We start from the raw sequence: 21,196 nt of genomic DNA, 5'->3' as shown, positions 1-21,196 counted from the left end.
GCGGCCCTGGCTGCTCCATGCTGACTGGCGGCCCTGGCTGCTCCATGCTGACTGGCGGCCCTGGCTGCTCCATGCTAACTGGCAGCTCTGGCGGCTCCTTGCAGACTGGCAGCTCTGGCGGCTCCTTGCAGACTGGCAGCTTTGGCGGCATCCTGCAGACTGGCAGCTCTGGCGGCTCCTTGCAGACTGGCAGCTCCATGCAGACTGGCAGCTCCTTGCAGACTGGCAGCTCTATGCTAACTGGCAGCTCTATGCTAACTGGCAGCTCTATGCTAACTGGCAGTTCTGAACAGGCGGGAGACTCCGGCAGCGCTGTAGAGAAGGCAGGCTCTAACAGCGCTAAACAGGCGGGAGACTCCGACAGCGCTGAAGAGAAGGGAGGCTCCGACAGCGCTGGACAGGCGAGGCGCACTATAGGCCTGATGCGTGGTGCTGGCACTGGTGGTACTGGGCCGAGGACACACACAGGAAGCCTAGTGCGGGGAGCTGCTACCGGAGGGCTGGGGTGTGGAGGTGGTACTGGAAAAACCGGACCGTGCAGGCGCACTGGAGCTCTTGAGCACCGAGCCTGCCCAACCTTACCTGGTTGAATGCTCACGGTCGCCCTGCCAGTGCGGCGAGGTGGAATAGCCCGCGCCCGCACTGGACTATGCAGGCGAACCGGAGAAACCGAGCGCAAGGCTGGTGCCATGTAAACCGGCCCAAGGAGACGCACTGGGGACCAGCTGCGTAGAGCCGGCTTCATGGCATTAGGCTCGACGCTCAATCTAGCCCGGCAGACACGCGGAGCTGGAATATACCGCACCGGGCTATGCACCCGCACTGGAGACACCGTGCGCACCACTGCATAACACGGTGCCTGTCCGGTCTCTCTAGCCCCCCGGTAAGCACAGGGAGTCTGCCCAGGTCTCCTACCTGGCGTAGCCATACTCCCTGTTAGCCCCCCCCCAAGAAATTTTTGGGGCTGCCTCTCAGGCTTCCATCCGCTACGTCGTGCTGCCTCCTCATATCTGCGCCTCTCAGCTTTCGCCGCCTCCAGTTCCTCCTTGGGGCGGCGATATTCTCCAGGCTGAGCCCAGGGTCCTTTACCGTCCAGTTCTTCCTCCCATGTCCATTTCTCCAGGTGGTGCAGCCTCTCCCACTGCAGCTGCTCCTGCTGCTTCTTCTCCTGCTGCACCTTTGGGCGGCTACACTCCCCTGGTTTAGCCCAGGGTCCTCTCCCCTCGAGGATTTCCTCCCATGTCCAGAAGTCCTTATTGCGCGTCTCCTCGCGCTGCTCCTGCCTGTTGACACGCTGCTTGGTCCGTTGGTGGTGGGTGATTCTGTAACGGTTTTCTTCGTGAGAAGGAGAGTCGGACCAAAATGCAGCGTGTAGATTGCGATTCATGTTTAATGAAAAACCACACTAAACACAAACACTACAAAAACAATAAACGTAACGAAAACCTAAACAGCCTATCTGGTGAAAACACATAGACAGGAACAATCACCCACAAACACACAGTGAAACCCAGGCTACCTAAATATGGTTCCCAATCAGAGACAATGACTAACACCTGCCTCTGATTGAGAACCATATCAGGCCAGACATAGAAATAGACAAACAAGACATCCAACATAGAATGCCCACCCAGATCACACCCTGACCAATCAAAACATAGAAAATACAAAGTAAACTATGGTCAGGGCGTGACAGTGACGTGATTTCTGCTTTTGGACGTTAACAAGGCGGCACTCCATCTTAACTCCTCCTCCACATTTACTGGATTGGTTGAACAGGGCAGAAAAGAACCTCCCCCTCAGGCTCAGTTTTTGGTCTTCTCGTCAAGACTAGTATGTAGGGGATCTAGTTTCAGCCGTTTATTTTACGCCTGCTACGTTAGGTTAATGTATCTGTGCTGATAGTAATAGTATACTGTCTATGTCTCTGTGATAGTAATATTATACTGTCTCTGTGATAGTAATAGTATACCGTCTATGTCTCTGTGATAGTAATATTATACTGTCTCTGTGATAGTAATAGTGTACTGTCTATATTTCTGTGATAGTAATATTATACTGTCCCTGTGATAGTAATAGTATACTGTCTATGTCTCTGTGATAGTAATATTATACTGTCTCTGTGATAGTCATAGTATACTGTCTATGTCTCTGTGATAGTAATATTATACTGTCCCTGTGATAGTAATAGTATACTGTCTATGTCTCTGTGATAGTAATATTATACTGTCCCTGTGATAGTAATAGTATACTGTCTATGTCTCTGTGATAGTAATATTATACTGTCCCTGTGATAGTAATAGTATACTGTCTCTGTGATAGTAATAGTGTAATAGCATACTGTCTCTGTGATAGTAATACTATACTGTCTCTGTGATAGTAATAGTATACGGTCTCTGTGATAGTAATAGTATACTGTCTATATCTCTGTGATAGTAATATTATACTGTCCCTGTGATAGTAATAGTATACTGTCTATATCTCTGTGATAGTAATATTATACTGTCTCTGTGATAGTAATAGTATACTGTCTATGTCTCTGTGATAGTAATAGTGTACTGTCTATATCTCTGTGATAGTAATATTATACTGTCCCTGTGATAGTAATAGTATACTGTCTATGTCTCTGTGATAGTAATATTATACTGTCTCTGTGATAGTAATAGTGGACTGTCTATATCTCTGTGATAGTAATATTATACTGTCCCTGTGATAGTAATAGTATACTGTCTATGTCTCTGTGATAGTAATATTATACTGTCCCTGTGATAGTAATAGTATACTGTCTCTGTGATAGTAATAGTGTAATAGCATACTGTCTCTGTGATAGTAATACTATACTGTCTCTGTGATAGTAATAGTATACTGTCTATATCTCTGTGATGGTAATATTATACTGTCCCTGTGATAGTAATAGTATACTGTCTATATCTCTGTGATAGTAATATTATACTGTCTCTGTGATAGTAATAGTATACTGTCTATGTCTCTGTGATAGTAATAGTGTACTGTCTATATCTCTGTGATAGTAATATTATACTGTCCCTGTGATAGTAATAGTATACTGTCTATGTCTCTGTGATAGTAATATTATACTGTCTCTGTGATAGTAATAGAGGGCTGTCTATATCTCTGTGATAGTAATATTATACTGTCCCTGTGATAGTAATAGTATACTGTCTATGTCTCTGTGATAGTAATAGTATACTGTCTCTGTGATAGCAATAGTGTAATAGCATACTGTCTCTGTGATAGTAATACTATACTGTCTCTGTGATAGTAATAGTATACGGTCTCTGTGATAGTAATAGTATACTGTCTATATCTCTGTGATAGTAATATTATACTGTCCCTGTGATAGTAATAGTATACTGTCTATATCTCTGTGATAGTAATATTATACTGTCTCTGTGATAGTAATAGTATACTGTCTATGTCTCTGTGATAGTAATAGTGTACTGTCTATATCTCTGTGATAGTAATATTATACTGTCCCTGTGATAGTAATAGTATACTGTCTATGTCTCTGTGATAGTAATATTATACTGTCTCTGTGATAGTAATAGTGGACTGTCTATATCTCTGTGATAGTAATATTATACTGTCCCTGTGATAGTAATAGTATACTGTCTATGTCTCTGTGATAGTAATATTATACTGTCCCTGTGATAGTAATAGTATACTGTCTCTGTGATAGTAATAGTGTAATAGCATACTGTCTCTGTGATAGTAATACTATACTGTCTCTGTGATAGTAATAGTATACTGTCTATATCTCTGTGATGGTAATATTATACTGTCCCTGTGATAGTAATAGTATACTGTCTATATCTCTGTGATAGTAATATTATACTGTCTCTGTGATAGTAATAGTATACTGTCTATGTCTCTGTGATAGTAATAGTGTACTGTCTATATATCTGTGATAGTAATATTATACTGTCCCTGTGATAGTAATAGTATACTGTCTATGTCTCTGTGATAGTAATATTATACTGTCTCTGTGATAGTAATAGAGGACTGTCTATATCTCTGTGATAGTAATATTATACTGTCCCTGTGATAGTAATAGTATACTGTCTATGTCTCTGTGATAGTAATATTATACTGTCTCTGTGATAGTAATAGTATACTGTCTATGTCTCTGTGATAGTAATATTATACTGTCTCTGTGATAGTAATAGTATACTGTCTATGTCTCTGTGATAGTAATAGTGTACTGTCTATATCTCTGTGATAGTAATATCAGACTGTCCCTGTGATAGTAATAGTATACTGTCTATGTCTCTGTGATAGTAATATTATACTGTCTCTGTGATAATAATAGTATACTGTCTATGTCTCTGTGATAGTAATATTATACTGTCTCTGGGATAGTAATAGTATACTGTCTATGTCTCTGTGATAGTAATATTATACTGTCTCTGTGATAGTAATAGTATACTGTCTATATCTCTGTGAAAGTAATACTATACTGTCTCTGTGATAGTAATAGCATACTGTCTCTGTGATAGTAATAGTGTACTGTCTATATCTCTGTGATAGTAATATTATACTGTCTCTGTGATAGTAATAGTATACTGTCTATGTCTCTGTGATAGTAATATTATACTGTCTCTGTGATAGTAATAGTATACTGTCTATGTCTCTGTGATAGTAATAGTATACTGTCTATATCTCTGTGATAGTAATACTATACTGTCTCTGTGATAGTAATAGCATACTGTCTCTGATAGTAATAGTATACTGTCTATGTCTCTGTGATAGTAATAGTATACTGTCTATGTCTCTGTGATAGTAATAGCATACTGTCTCTGTGATAGTAATAGTATACTGTCTCTGATAGTAATAGTATACTGTCTATGTCTCTGTGATAGTAATATTATACTGTCTATGTGATAGTAATAGTATACTGTCTATGTCTCTGTGATAGTAATAGTATACTGTCTATATCTCTGTGATAGTAATACTATACTGTCTCTGTGATAGTAATAGTATACTGCCTCTGATAGTAATAGTATACTGTCTATGTCTCTGTGATAGTAATATCATACTGTCTCTGTGATAGTAATATTATACTATCTATGTCTCTGTGATAGTAATAGTATACTGTCTCTGTGATAGTAATAGTATACTGTCTATATCTCTCTGATAGTAATATTATACTGTCTATGTCTCTGTGATAGTAATATTATACTGTCTCTGTGATAGTAATAGTATACTGTCTATGTCTCTGTGATAGTAATAGTATACTGTCTATATCTCTGTGATAGTAATAGCATGCTGTCTCTGTGATAGTAAGAGTATACTGTCTATATCTCTGTGATAGTAATATTATACTGTCTCTGTGATAGTAATAGTATACTGTCTATGTCTCTGTGATAGTAATAGTATACTGTCTCTGTGATAGTAATAGTATACTGTCTATGTCTCTGTGATAGTAATAGTATACTGTCTATATCTCTGTGATAGTAATAGCATACTGTCTCTGTGATAGTAATATTATACTGTCTCTGTGATAGTAATAGTATACTGTCTATGTCTCTGTGATAGTAATAGTATACTGTCTCTGTGATAGTAATAGTACACTGTCTATGTCTCTGTGATAGTAATAGTATACTGTCTCTGTGATAGTAATAGTATACTGTCTCTGTGATAGTAATAGTATACTGTCTATGTCTCTGTGATAGTAATAGCATACTGTCTCTGTGATAGTAATAGTATACTGTCTCTGATAGTAATAGTATACTGTCTATGTCTCTGTGATAGTAATATTATACTGTCTATGTGATAGTAATAGTATACTGTCTATGTCTCTGTGATAGTAATAGTATACTGTCTATATCTCTGTGATAGTAATACTATACTGTCTCTGTGATAGTAATAGTATACTGCCTCTGATAGTAATAGTAAACTGTCTATGTCTCTGTGATAGTAATAGTATACTGTCTATGTCTCTGTGATAGTAATATCATACTGTCTCTGTGATAGTAATATTATACTATCTATGTCTCTGTGATAGTAATAGTATACTGTCTCTGTGATAGTAATAGTATACTGTCTATATCTCTCTGATAGTAATATTATACTGTCTATGTCTCTGTGATAGTAATATTATACTGTCTCTGTGATAGTAATATTATACTGTCCCTGTGATAGTAATAGTATACTGTCTATGTCTCTGTGATAGTAATATTATACTGTCTCTGTGATAGTAATAGTATACTGTCTATGTCTCTGTGATAGTAATATTATACTGTCTCTGTGATAGTAATAGTATACTGTCTATGTCTCTGTGATAGTAATAGTGTACTGTCTATATCTCTGTGATAGTAATATCATACTGTCCCTGTGATAGTAATAGTATACTGTCTATGTCTCTGTGATAGTAATATTATACTGTCTCTGTGATAATAATAGTATACTGTCTATGTCTCTGTGATAGTAATATTATACTGTCTCTGTGATAGTAATAGTATACTGTCTATGTCTCTGTGATAGTAATATTATACTGTCTCTGTGATAGTAATAGTATACTGTCTATATCTCTGTGAAAGTAATACTATACTGTCTCTGTGATAGTAATAGCATACTGTCTCTGTGATAGTAATAGTGTACTGTCTATATCTCTGTGATAGTAATATTATACTGTCTCTGTGATAGTAATAGTATACTGTCTATGTCTCTGTGATAGTAATATTATACTGTCTCTGTGATAGTAATAGTATACTGTCTATGTCTCTGTGATAGTAATAGTATACTGTCTATATCTCTGTGATAGTAATACTATACTGTCTCTGTGATAGTAATAGCATACTGTCTCTGATAGTAATATTATACTGTCTATGTCTCTGTGATAGTAATAGTATACTGTCTATGTCTCTGTGATAGTAATAGCATACTGTCTCTGTGATAGTAATAGTATACTGTCTCTGATAGTAATAGTATACTGTCTATGTCTCTGTGATAGTAATATTATACTGTCTATGTGATAGTAATAGTATACTGTCTATGTCTCTGTGATAGTAATAGTATACTGTCTATATCTCTGTGATAGTAATACTATACTGTCTCTGTGATAGTAATAGTATACTGCCTCTGATAGTAATAGTATACTGTCTATGTCTCTGTGATAGTAATATCATACTGTCTCTGTGATAGTAATATTATACTATCTATGTCTCTGTGATAGTAATAGTATACTGTCTCTGTGATAGTAATAGTATACTGTCTATATCTCTCTGATAGTAATATTATACTGTCTATGTCTCTGTGATAGTAATATTATACTGTCTCTGTGATAGTAATAGTATACTGTCTATGTCTCTGTGATAGTAATAGTATACTGTCTATATCTCTGTGATAGTAATAGCATGCTGTCTCTGTGATAGTAAGAGTATACTGTCTATATCTCTGTGATAGTAATATTATACTGTCTCTGTGATAGTAATAGTATACTGTCTATGTCTCTGTGATAGTAATAGTATACTGTCTCTGTGATAGTAATAGTATACTGTCTATGTCTCTGTGATAGTAATAGTATACTGTCTATATCTCTGTGATAGTAATAGCATACTGTCTCTGTGATAGTAATATTATACTGTCTCTGTGATAGTAATAGTATACTGTCTATGTCTCTGTGATAGTAATAGTATACTGTCTCTGTGATAGTAATAGTACACTGTCTATGTCTCTGTGATAGTAATAGTATACTGTCTCTGTGATAGTAATAGTATACTGTCTCTGTGATAGTAATAGTATACTGTCTATGTCTCTGTGATAGTAATAGCATACTGTCTCTGTGATAGTAATAGTATACTGTCTCTGATAGTAATAGTATACTGTCTATGTCTCTGTGATAGTAATATTATACTGTCTATGTGATAGTAATAGTATACTGTCTATGTCTCTGTGATAGTAATAGTATACTGTCTATATCTCTGTGATAGTAATACTATACTGTCTCTGTGATAGTAATAGTATACTGCCTCTGATAGTAATAGTATACTGTCTATGTCTCTGTGATAGTAATAGTATACTGTCTATGTCTCTGTGATAGTAATATCATACTGTCTCTGTGATAGTAATATTATACTATCTATGTCTCTGTGATAGTAATAGTATACTGTCTCTGTGATAGTAATAGTATACTGTCTATATCTCTCTGATAGTAATATTATACTGTCTATGTCTCTGTGATAGTAATATTATACTGTCTATATCTCTGTGATAGTAATAGCATGCTGTCTCTGTGATAGTAAGAGTATACTGTCTATATCTCTGTGATAGTAATATTATACTGTCTCTGTGATAGTAATAGTATACTGTCTATGTCTCTGTGATAGTAATAGTATATTGTCTCTGTGATAGTAATAGTATACTGTCTATGTCTCTGTGATAGTAATAGTATACTGTCTATATCTCTGTGATAGTAATAGCATACTGTCTCTGTGATAGTAATATTATACTGTCTCTGTGATAGTAATAGTATACTGTCTATGTCTCTGTGATAGTAATAGTATACTGTCTCTGTGATAGTAATAGTACACTGTCTATGTCTCTGTGATAGTAATAGTATACTGTCTCTGTGATAGTAATAGTATACTGTCTCTGTGATAGTAATAGTATACTGTCTATGTCTCTGTGATAGTAATATTATACTGTCTCTGTGATAGTAATAGTATACTGTCTATATCTCTGTGATAGTAATAGTATACTGTCTCTGTGATAGTAATAGTATACTGTCTATGTCTCTGTGATAGTAATAGTATACTGTCTCTGTGATAGTAATAGTATACTGTCTATGTCTCTGTGATAGTAATAGTATACTGTCTCTGTGATAGTAATAGTATACTGTCTCTGTGATAGTAATAGTATACTGTCTATGTCTCTGTGATAGTAATATTATACTGTCTCTGTGATAGTAATAGTATACTGTCTATATCTCTGTGATAGTAATAGTATACTGTCTCTGTGATAGTAATAGTATACTGTCTATGTCTCTGTGATAGTAATAGTATACTGTCTCTGTGATAGTAATAGTATACTGTCTATGTCTCTGTGATAGTAATAGTATACTGTCTATATCTCTGTGATAGTAATAGCATGCTGTCTCTGTGATAGTAAGAGTATACTGTCTATATCTCTGTGATAGTAATATTATACTGTCTCTGTGATAGTAATAGTATACTGTCTATGTCTCTGTGATAGTAATAGTATACTGTCTCTGTGATAGTAATAGTATACTGTCTATGTCTCTGTGATAGTAATAGTATACTGTCTATATCTCTGTGATAGTAATAGCATACTGTCTCTGTGATAGTAATATTATACTGTCTCTGTGATAGTAATAGTATACTGTCTATGTCTCTGTGATAGTAATAGTATACTGTCTCTGTGATAGTAATAGTACACTGTCTATGTCTCTGTGATAGTAATAGTATACTGTCTCTGTGATAGTAATAGTATACTGTCTCTGTGATAGTAATAGTATACTGTCTATGTCTCTGTGATAGTAATATTATACTGTCTCTGTGATAGTAATAGTATACTGTCTATATCTCTGTGATAGTAATAGTATACTGTCTCTGTGATAGTAAGAGTATACTGTCTATATCTCTGTGATAGTAATATTATACTGTCTCTGTGATAGTAATAGTATACTGTCTATGTCTCTGTGATAGTAATACTATACTGTCATTGTCTCTGTGCTAATAGTGAAGTTGGGCTCCTCACTTGATATATCTCCAGGGGCTTGTTCTCCATGTTGAGGTCCCACACCTTGGCGGTGAGGTAGTCTCTGGTCAGCAGGTAGCGACCGCTGTGGCTGAACTTCACGTCCGACACAGACGAGATGATTTCCGAGAAGAAGGAGCGGTTACTGGGGTCCTCTGGCTCCTCAAACACTAGAGGAGGAGAGGAGAGGGGGGTGAGTGTTTGGGGGTAGAGGTGGGGGTAGTGTGTGTGTGTGTGTGTGTGTGTGTGTGTGTGTGTGTGTGTGTGTGTGTGGGTGGGTGGGTGGGTGGGTGGGTGGGTGGGTTGGTTGGTTGGTTGGTTCTTCTATCTTTGTGGGGACCTAAAAGCCCCAACAAGGATATTAAAATAATTCCCTATCCTTGTTGTCCCTAGTGGGGACATTTCCCATGTTCCCATGAGGTCAACGTCTATTTTAAGCTTAGGGGTTAGGTTTAGGGTTACAATTAGGGTTAGAATTAGGGTAAGTGGTTAGGTTTAGGGCTAGGGTTAGAGTTAATTTTGAATGGAAATCAATTTTAGGTCCCCACAAGGATAGAAAAACAAAATGTGTGTGTGTCTGATGGTAGGCCATGTCTGTATGTCTATGTCTGTGTGTGTGAGTACTCACGTTTGGAGTGTTTGTCACACAGTGCGGCCTCTCTCATGTCACAGAGCCGTAGAGTTCCCTTACTGCTGCTATAGACCAACAGATTACAGTGGTGAGGGTGGAACTCTGCTGCTGTTATCACCTCTGTCAGATCCTCCATGTTCACTGGCTTAATGTCCACAATGTCTGGGGCACAGGGGCTCAGGACTACAGCAGAGAGTACTGTATACACACACATTGTGATAATCATTAAACAATTAAGCAATAAGGCATGAGGGGGTGTGGTATATGGCCAATATACCACGGCTAAGGGCTGTTCTTATGCATGCCGCAATGTGGCTCGCCTGGATACAGGCCCTTAGCCGTGGTATATTGGCCGTATACCACAAAACCCCAAGGTGCCTTATTGCTATTATAAACTGGCTACCAACTTAGAGCTGTAAAATAAATGATTTGTCATACCCGTGGTATACGTTCTGATATACCACGGCTGTCAGCCAATCAGCATTCAGGGCTCGAAACACCCAGTTTATAATATACAATATAATACAGCATACATACTAATTTGATTTTGTGTGTTTGTGTTTGATTAAAAACATAGTACACATACAGTACCCGTCAAAAGTTTGGACACATCATTCAAGGTTTTTATTTTATTTATTTTTTAAAACTTTTTTCTACAAATATCACATATGGAATCATAAAGTAACCAAAAAATTGTTCAACAAATTTAAATATATTTTATATTTGAGATTCTTCAATGTAGCCAGCCTTTGCCTTGATGAAAGCTTTGCACACTCTTGGCATTCTCTCAACCAGCTTCATGAGGTAGTCACCTGGAATGAACAGGTCTGCCTTGTTAAAAGTTAATTAGCTGAATTTTTTTTGAGCCAATCTGTTGTGCTGTGACAAGGTAGGGGTGGTATACAGAAGATAGCCCTATTTGGTACAAGACCAAGTCCATATTATGGCAAGAACAGCTCAAATAAGCAAAGAGAAACGACAGTCCATCATTACTTTAAGACATGAAGGTCAATCAATCCGGAAAATTTCAAGAACTTTGAAAGTTTCTTCAAGTGCAGTCGTAAAAAACATCAAGGCACACTTAACCAGCATGGCTACCACAGCATTCTGCGCTATCCCATCTGGTTTGCGCTTAGTGGGACTATAATTTGTTTATCAACAGGACAATGACCCAACACACCTCCAGACTGTGTAAGGGCTACTTGACCAAGAAAAAGAGTGACGGAGTGCTGCATCAGATGACCTGGCCTCCACAATCACCCGACCTCAACCCAAATGAGATGGTTTGGGATGAGTTAGACTGCAGAGTGAAGGAAAAGCAGCCAACAAGTGCTCAGCATATGTGGGAACTCCTTCAAGACTGTTGGAAAAGCATTCCAGGTGAAGGTGGTTGAGAGAATGCCAAGAGTGTGCAAAGATGTCATCAAGGCAAATGGTGGTTACTTTGAAGAATTTAACATCTAAAATATATTTTGATTTGTTTAACATGTTCTTTGGTTACTACATGATTCCTTATGTGTTATTTCATAGTTTTGATGTCTTCACTATTGTTCTACAATGTAGAAAAGAGTAAGAATAAAGAAAAACCCTTGAATGAGTAGGTGTTCTAAAACTTTAGACTGGTACTGTACATGCAGTACATATTCAAAATGATATGCGTAAACACACTGATATCAATGTATATACTATTAAACACATACACACCTCTAGAGGTAGTGGGAGGATAATCTCAAATGTATCTGAATTGTACCAACGCAAATCCTGTCTGGGGCGAGGAGTGTGTGTGTGTTCTATTCAGCCGCACTATAATCCAGAAAAGGAGTGAAATATTCATGGAACAGTTTTAATAATTCATTAAGCTGCATTTTCACTCCTCGGCAACCGTTCCCCTCCCCCACATCACTGTGTGTGTTCGGTTGGAATCTGTGTGTGTGTGTGTGTGTGTGTGTGTGTGTGTGTGTGTGTGTGTGTGTGTGTGTGTGTGTGTGTGTGTGTGTGTGTTTTGACCAATTGTCTGATCTAAAGGATACTGAAGCTGCGGTCAGTGATGCCCAGATGCCAGAGGTTGATCCTCAGGTCGTCAGCTGACATGTAGGTCTCGTGGTCGGAGTTGACGGAGATGGAGTTGACGTGGTAGGTGTGGGCGTTGGCAAACACACGCCGAGGACTCACCTCCACCATCAGATCCATGGGCTTCAACACCGGCACCTAGACAGAGCACAGAAGATACAGTCAGAAAACACAACACAGAAGATACAGTCTGAAAACACAACACAGAAGATACAGTCTGAAAACACAACACAGAAGATACAGTCTGAAAACACAACACAGAAGATACAGTCAGAAAACACAACACAGAAGATACAGTCTGAAAACACAACACAGAAGATACAGTCAGAAAACACAACACAGAAGACAGTCTGAAAACACAGAGAAATGTACTATGTGGTGAGTAGACTCAAATTATGAGATCAAATGAGGTTTTACATTCATAGAATCAAGATTTGTCCAAAATGGGAGCTTTGAAATAATTGTATCTTTAAAGAGAGCACAAATGGAAAACCACAGAGATATAACCATTAGGAATACCTGTAAAAATGTAATATTATCACTTGTGGAGAAAACGATAGTCTGTTATTTTCTCTGGCCATAACAGCTGGCAGTATTTACTGTTGCCAAGCAGACAAACATACATAAACCTTGTGCCAATGACCCACTTTTATAAACACACCACTGACCTACTTATGCTGTCCAACCTAGAACGCGTGCGTGTGTGAGTGAGTGTGTGTGTGTGCATACATGTCTGTGTTTGTGTGTGTATGTGTGTGTGCATGTAACACAGACATAACATAGATACAGAACATACAGTGGCTTGCGAAAGTATTCACCCCCTTGGCCTTTTTCCTATTTTGTTGCCTTACGACCTGGAATTAAAAAATATTTTGGGGGGGTTTGCATCATTTGATTTACACAACAAGTCTACCACTTTGAAGATACAAAATATAGAACACCTGAGCATGCATAACTATTCAATCCCCCAGTCAATAGTTTGTAGAGCTACCTTTTGCAGCAATTACAGCTGCAAGTCTCTTGGGGTATGTCTTTATAAGCTTGGCACATCTAGCCACTGGGATTTTTACCCATTCTTCAAGGCAAAACTGCTCCAGCTCCTTCAAGTTGGATGGGTTCTGCTGGTGTACAGCAATCTTTAAGTCATACCACATATTCTCAATTGGATTGAGGTCTGGGTTTTGACTAGGCCATTCCAAGACATTTAAATGTTTCCCCTTAAACCAATTTCTGTGTTGCTTTAGCAGTATGCTTAGGGTCATTGTCCTGCTGAAAGGTGACCCTTCGTCCCAGTCTCAAATCTCTGGAAACAGGTTTCCCTCAAGATTTTCCCTGTATTTAGCGCCATCCATCATTCCTTCAATTCTGACCAGTTTCCCAGTCCCTGACGATGAAAAAACATCCCACAGCATGGTGGTGGCAGCATCATGGATGGTGTTTTCGGGGTGATGAGAGTTGTTGGGTTCGTGCCAGACATAGCGTTTTCCTTGATGGCCAAAAAGCTACATTTTAGTCTCATCTGACCAGAGTACCTTCTTCCATATGTTTGGAGAGTCTCCCACATGCCTTTTGGAGAGTCTCCCACATGCCTTTTTTTCTGGCCACTCTTCTGTAAAACCCAGCTCTGTGGAGTGTGCGGCTTAAAGTGGTCCTATGGACAGATACTCCAATCTCCGCTGTGGAGCTTTGCAACTCCTTCAGGGTAATCTTTGGTCTCTTTGTTGCCTCTGATTAATGCCCTCTTTGCCTGGTCCGTGAGTTTTGGTGGGAGGCCCTCTCTTGGCAGGTTTGTTGTGGTGCCATATTCTTTCCATCTTTTAATAATGTATTTAATGGGGCTCCGTGGGAAGTTTCAGATAATTTTTTTTAACCCGACCCTGATCTGTCCTTCTCCACAACTTTGTCCCTGATCTGTTTGGAGAGCTTGGTCTTCATAGTGATCCTTGCTTAGCGGTTTTGCAAACTCTGGGGCCTTTCAGAACAGGTGTATACAGTGAGGGAAAAAAGTATTTGCTCACTGACAAAGAAATTATCAGTCTATCATTTTAATGGTAGGTTTATTTGAACAGTGAGAGACAGAATAACAACAACAACATCCAGAAAAACTCACGTCAAAAATGTTATAAATTGATTTTCATTTTAATGTGGGAAATAAGTATTTGACCCCTATTCAAAACATGACTTAGTACTTGGTGGCAAAACCCTTGTTGGCAATCACAGAGGTCAGACATTTCTTGTAGTTGGCCACCAGGTTTGCACACATCTCAGGAGGGATTTTGTCCCACTCCTCTTTGCAGATCTTCTCCAAGTCATTAAGGTTTCGAGGCTGACGTTTGGCAACTCGAACTTTCAGCCCCCTCCACAAATTTTCTATGGGATTAAGGTCTGAAGACTGGCTAGGCCACTCCAGGACCTTAATGTGCTTCTTCTTAAGCCACTCCTTTGTTGGCTTGGCCGTGTGTTTTGGGTCATTGCCATGCTGGAATACCAATCCACGACCCATTTTCAATGCTCTGGCCCCGTCCATCGTCCCTTTGATGCGGTGAAGTTGTCCTGTCCCCTTAGCAGAAAAACACCCCCAAAGCATAATGTTTCCACCTCCTTGTTTGACGGTAGGGATGGTGTTCTTGGGGTCATAGGCAGCATTCCTCCTCCTCCAAACACGGCGAGTTGAGTTGATGCCAAAGAGCTCCATTTTGGTCTCATCTGACCACAACACTTTCACCCAGTTGTCCTCTGAATCATTCAGATGTTCATTGGCAAACTTCAGACGGGCATGTATGTGTGCTTTCTTGAGCAGGTGGACCTTGTGGGCGCTGCGGGATTTCAGTCCTTCACGGCGTAGTGTGTTACCAAATGTTTTCTTGGCGACTATTGTCCCAGCTGCCTTGAGATCATTGACAATATTGTCCCGTGTAGTTCTGGGCTGATTCCTCACCGTTCTCATGATCAATGCAACTCCACAAGGTGAGATCTTGCATGGAGCCCCAGGCCAAGGGAGATTGACAGTTATTTTGTGTTCCTTCCATTTGCGAATAATCGCACCAACTGTTGTCACCTTCTCACCAAGCTGCTTGGCGATGGTCTTGTAGCCCATTCCAGCCTTGTGTAGGTCTACAATCTTGTCCCTGACATCCTTGGAGAGCTCTTTGGTCTTGGCCATGGTGGAGAGTTTGGAATCTGATTGATTGATTGCTTCTGTAGACAGGTGTCTTTTATACAGGTAACAAGCTGAGATTAGGAGCACTCCCTTTAAGAGTGTGCTCCTAATCTCAGCTCGTTACCTGTATAAAAGACACCTGCTAGCCAGAAATCTTTCGGATTGAGAGGGGTTAAATATTTATTTCCCTCATTAAATGGAAATCAATTTATAACTTTTTTTACATGGATTTTTCTGGATTTTGTTGTTGTTATTCTGTCTTTCATTATTCAAATAAACCTACCATTAAAATTATAGACTGATAATTTCTTTGTCAGTGGGCAAACGTACAAAATCAGCAAGGGATCAAATACTTTTTTCCCTCACTGTACATACTTAGATCATGTGACACTTAGATTGCACACAGGTGGACTTCATTTAACTAATTATGTGACTTCTGAAGGTAATTGGTTGCACCAGATCTTATTTAGGGGCTTCATAGCAAAGGGGCTGAATACATAAACACTTACCACTTTTCTGTTTAAATATTTTTATTTAATTTTTTTGAAACAAGTACATTTGTTCATTTCACTTCACCAATTTGGACTATTTTGTGTATGTCCATTACATGAAATAAAAATAAAAATCTATTTAAATTACAGGTTGTAATGCAACAAAATAGGAAAAACACCAACGGGGTGAATATTTTTGCAAGGCACTGTAGATACAACGTGAAGAGAAAGAAAGAAAGAAAGAAAGAAAGAAAGAAAGAAAGGAAGGTCCCATGGTGACATGATAACGATAAGATAGATAGATAGATAGATGGATAGATGGATAGATGGATAGATAAATAAGATGAGTCTACCTGAAGTGAGGTGACAGTGGAGAGGTCCTTTATCCTGCCCTCCTCATCCTTCAGGTTGTAGCCTTCAGGCCTCTTGTCCCGCTCACTCACCTTCCATAGCTTAATGGTCTTATCTGATAGACAGACAGACAGCACAATACACCAATCTTACAACTTCAATAGCCTTATCTAAGAGACAGACAGGGCAATCAGCCAATCATATGCCTCAGACGTCTTATCTGAGGGACCGACAGCACAATGAACCTAGCATATGCCTCAAACAGCCTTGTCTGACACAGGATAATTCACCAATCATATGCCTCAAACCATCTCATCTGAGAGACAGACACGGCAATCAACTATCACATGTTTCAAATCATCTCATCTGTAGTCAGTTAAAAAGCTAGAGGGATAGGTAGATTCAATGTAGACTATGACCCTCTACCAGTGTATGAAGCAGGTCATATGGGAATTACATTGACAATGTATGGATGATATTGCCATGCTATTACACTAACATTCTAATAGCTTCCTGGTGCTAAGGCAGAGGTCCCTCACCATTGGTGGAAAGGAGGAAGTGGGCGGCGTTCTGCTGAGGCAGCCATCGTATCTTGTTGATCTTCTCCTCGATCTCCAGACTCTTAAGGTAATCAAACTCCGGCTCGTGGCTCTGGAATGTGCTGTAGACATTATACTCTCCCTGGGAGTACGGCTCTGTCTTACACTGCAGCGAGACAGAGAGAAAGAGAGAGTTAGATCCCACACACACACACGCGCGCGTGTAGCGTAGTGCTGGAGTCAATTCAATCTGAACTGTAGTTATTTCACAAAGTTGCTTAAAACTGACCCGAACCCCGAATGAACACACCCAGTGCCAGGTCTGCGTGGGTGGCTGTATGTGTGTGTGCACCTACCTCAGGTTCCCTCTGGAAGATGACCACTCGCCCCCCCTTATCCCCTGTGGCCAGGAGTTCTCCAGTGTGGTTGAACTCTACAGTGGAGATTATATCAGCTGCAGACGGGAACGAGAGAGGGAGGGAGAAAGAGATGGGGAGAGATGGGAGGGAGAGAGAATGGAGAAGGGAGAGAAAGAGTAGCTATAAGCAAACGGAACGAAGATAAACATTCACCATAATGAATTGTTCATTATCAGCTGGCACTGTAAAGCAGCATCACCCAACAGTGCAGCAAGTAGCGACATAAATGAATAAAAATGAAAATTGAACTAAACCCACCCACACACAAATATACACCCACACACAGACAATCTCACATCAGACACAGGTGTTATTATCCAAGCTTGCTTCTGACATACTGCGACAACACTGATGCCCAGCTACAACCTGAACAGTGAACAGCGAATGTTGCTACGTGAACTCTCCTAACCCTCCGAACTCCACTAACCGTCCCAGTGTCTTTCAGAGACACTACAGGCCAGTCTGAGAAGGCCTGCTGTAGCAGACAGGGAGGGACCTTCCTGTCAGAAAGCATCTCTTACTTACCGCTGACTGATTCAATCGGACATTAGATTACAGTGGTATTCACAGTTAGTGGAAAGCCTGATTCAGTTTGAATGGCCTGACGAGAGAAAGAAAAGAAAACTGTCGGTAGAGGTTGTCTTCTACACTGTTCAACCAATCCAGTGGATGTGGAGGAGGAGTTAAGACGGAGTGTCGCCTTGTTAACGCCCAGAAGCGGAAGTCGCGTCACAGGCTCGCGTTCCATTTCCCCTAAAAAAAATGGATGCATCCGGATGGAGCTGACCCCACTGAGGGTGCACACAGCCTAACTGGTTCTATTGATTTAGGTCTTTTTTTTTTAATTAGGAGGTCTGCTTCTAAACGGTGTATAAACCATTCACCATTAGTAAAGTGTCTATAAATCATAGTACTGACAATAATAACAGAACTGCTGTTATGAAAATAATTATCTCTCTCGCTCTCTCTCTCTCTGTCTCTCTCGCTCCCTCCCTCTCTCTCTCTGTCTCTCTCGCTCCCTCCCTCTCTCTCTCTCTCTCTCTCTCTCTCTCTGTTTCTCTCTCTCTCTGTTTCTCTCTCTCTGTTTCTCTCTCTCTCTCTCGCTCTCTCTCTCTCTCTCTCTCTCTATCTCTCTCTCTCTCTGTTTCTCTCTCTCTCTCTGTCTCTCTCTCTCTCTCTCTCTCTGTCTCTTTCGCTCGCTCCCTCTCTCTCTCTGCTCCACTGTTTGTCAGGCAATGTGCGTGCGTGTTTGTGTGTGTGTGCACAGGGGAGTGTAGGACTGGAGGAGTGGGGAGGGGGGGGGGGGTTGGGGGGGGGGGGGTTGCTCGTGCATGGGGTTGCCATGGCAACAGGCTGAAGTGTTCTGGCTCTAGCAGCAGCAGCCCGGTAGGAGAGGAAGACAGTAGCAGGGGAAGCAGGAATCATCAATCTGGGGGACATAATGGGCCTGCCGTACCTAGCCCACAAACAGACCAAATTAAATCTGGAGAGCCGTCGCAGCAACTCATTGCACGGGCCGCCACACACACACACACACACACACACACACACACACACACAAACACACACAACGCACAGGACACCCAGACCTCACAGAACATGCGCAGTAGGTCTCACACCCATATATCTCAGAGCACACACATCAAGGCACGCGCATGCGCGCACACACACGGCACGTACAGTTTCTCCAAGCACACGCACATCGAGCTTGTCTAGGCATCGCCAGAGAGCAGACATACAGTAGCTAGATGGAGTATGGAGCACTTTCTCTCTCTCTCACCACTGCGACACACATCACCGACCCTACGGAAGTGCACCGCAGCAGCATTGTTGGTCCAAGCAGAGATTCCCTCCCCGTGCAGAGTCCATATCACGGCTCTGTGGCGCAGTGGGAAGCTGAGTGGATGTGTCCTGTGGTGTCATAGCAGGCCTGGTCTCCCATTCAATTACCATCAGGACCCACCGACCCAGAGATCCAGAACACTGGTACAGTGGCCGTGCTGACCGACTCGTCGCCTAACTACACTCTGAGCACATACACAAGCACACATTGTCCCCGTACACACACAGACATACCAGTGGGGGCTGGTGGGAAGAGGTGTCGGAGGACAGGGTCATTGTAATGGCTGGAATGATTGGAACGGTGGTGAAGCTCCTCCCACCAGCCTCCTCTGTTACATCCAAACGCGCACTCTAATGGACATGTCCTTCACAGAAGTAACACATAAGCACACACGTGTCCTTCACACACTAATCTCAGCCCCCAGAAACAAATCATGAGATACTTTTCACACAACAACACATAAGCACAAATGCACACACTGTGACTCACACACCAACACGGACACAAAGTGCTGAAGGGTCGATAAGGAGGGTAGGTAGTCCGTTTTTAGGTGGGGGAGAACGAGGGGAGGATGGGGCGTCCTACTGTTCCAATTATAGCAATCTCTGGTCTGGGTAAACATTACTGCCAATACCACTCTCTTAACAGCATGGTCAAACTAATAATACCAAACCCGACACCCAGCAGGGGACATGTGTGTGTGGGCGGGGCTGTGTGTTTGTACGTGTCTGTCCACATGCACTCCATCACCCTCCAAAATAAAGAGTGAGATGCTTGGTTATGGAAACGATCTATTAGCACGAGAGAGAGAGAGAGAGAGAGAGAGAGAGAGAGAGAGAGAGAGAGAGAGAGAGAGAGAGAGAGAAAGAGACCGAGAGAGAGAGGAGAGCTCTGATATGTCATATATCTACAGTATATACTCATATATACCCTATACATGTCAAGGATTAGATTCTATGTCAAAACTATGCCGTATCTATACCGAATCCATATTATCCATAGATACGCATCTCATAATCCATCATATACTGTCTATTGTCTAATATCCCCATGAGTAATGGATGGATAGGTGTGTGCAGGGACAGTCCTCTGCCCTACAGCACTGACTCCAGCGATAATGAGTGTAGGAAAAGACACGTCCTCTGTGAGACTGGAGTTCGTCTGGTCAAACTCTATTTCAGGAAATCAATGACACGCACGCACGTACACACACACACACACACACACACACACACACTGAGATACATACACTCACAGAGACAGATGCACACAGAGACAGACACACAGTCACACACTCGACACAAACTGTCTCACATATATTCACACAGATGGACAAATAGACAGTCCCTCGTAAACGCACTCACACAAAGACACACACAGACGGACATATAGACTTACTCAAACAAGCACGCACACACACACAGTGCTCTGGGTCTCGATGTATCTGAATAAGTGATTCATTGGTCATTCATTTATACGGTACACAGTATAAACACACCTTCAGTGTAAGAGGCAAACGGCTCGGGCTCCAGGGAGAGGGAAGTGATGTCGGAGCACAGGACCTGGATGGGGTTCAACATCCTGGGGGAGGAGTCCGGGAGAGGGGAGGAGGCGGGGCCTGGTGGGGCGGGGCTCTTCAGGCAAAAGCCACGAGCAGCCCTGCAAGAGGGGGGCAGTAGGGTCTCCATTACACTGCATCAGAACCATCCAAAGGGATTACAAAAGGAGGGAGGGAGGGAGGGAGGGAGGGAGGGAGGGAGGGAGGGAGGGAGGGAGGGAGGGAGGGAGGGAGGGAGGGAGGGAGGTTGACTTGTGGTGCATCTCAAATGTCTAAAGTGTCTACTTTCCTTCATCTGCACTACTATGAAAGTAATGGTGACATTGTTAGTACTGTAGTGACTGATTCAAACAAATCATGCACGTTGTCATGGTTTTGTGATCATTGGTGATTTTATTA

The 21,196-nt window shown here is 41.1% G+C and overlaps 1 protein-coding gene across 3 annotated transcripts in view; it reads right to left on the bottom strand.

Annotated features, from left to right (window-relative positions):
* Positions 1 to 21,196, bottom strand: part of LOC110487700 (serine/threonine-protein phosphatase 2A 55 kDa regulatory subunit B gamma isoform) — a 30,225-nt gene that overhangs the window by 5,191 nt on the left and 3,838 nt on the right. Inside the window, exons 2-8 of one of the 3 annotated variants that reach the window (XM_036942757.2) lie at positions 20,738 to 20,898; positions 17,334 to 17,431; positions 16,978 to 17,143; positions 16,441 to 16,553; positions 12,397 to 12,574; positions 10,364 to 10,528; positions 9,736 to 9,905 (exon numbers count right to left, since the gene is read on the bottom strand). In XM_036942757.2, the coding sequence (XP_036798652.1) occupies positions 9,736 to 9,905; positions 10,364 to 10,528; positions 12,397 to 12,574; positions 16,441 to 16,553; positions 16,978 to 17,143; positions 17,334 to 17,431; positions 20,738 to 20,819 (972 nt within the window). In that variant the 5' untranslated portion in view covers positions 20,820 to 20,898. Of the gene's footprint in view, positions 1 to 9,735; positions 9,906 to 10,363; positions 10,529 to 12,396; positions 12,575 to 16,440; positions 16,554 to 16,977; positions 17,144 to 17,333; positions 17,432 to 19,176; positions 19,482 to 20,737; positions 20,899 to 21,196 lie in introns of those variants that run through there. The other 2 variants (XM_090198229.1, XM_036942758.2) reach the window with 2 other exon arrangements.

Source organism: Oncorhynchus mykiss, chromosome 14 (assembly GCF_057628025.1).
Source record: "Oncorhynchus mykiss isolate SJ-2025 chromosome 14, ASM5762802v1, whole genome shotgun sequence".
Taxonomy (NCBI): Eukaryota; Metazoa; Chordata; class Actinopteri; order Salmoniformes; family Salmonidae; genus Oncorhynchus; species Oncorhynchus mykiss.
Note: the sequence above shows the minus strand (reverse complement) of the source record. Positions and strands in the feature narration are given on the sequence as shown.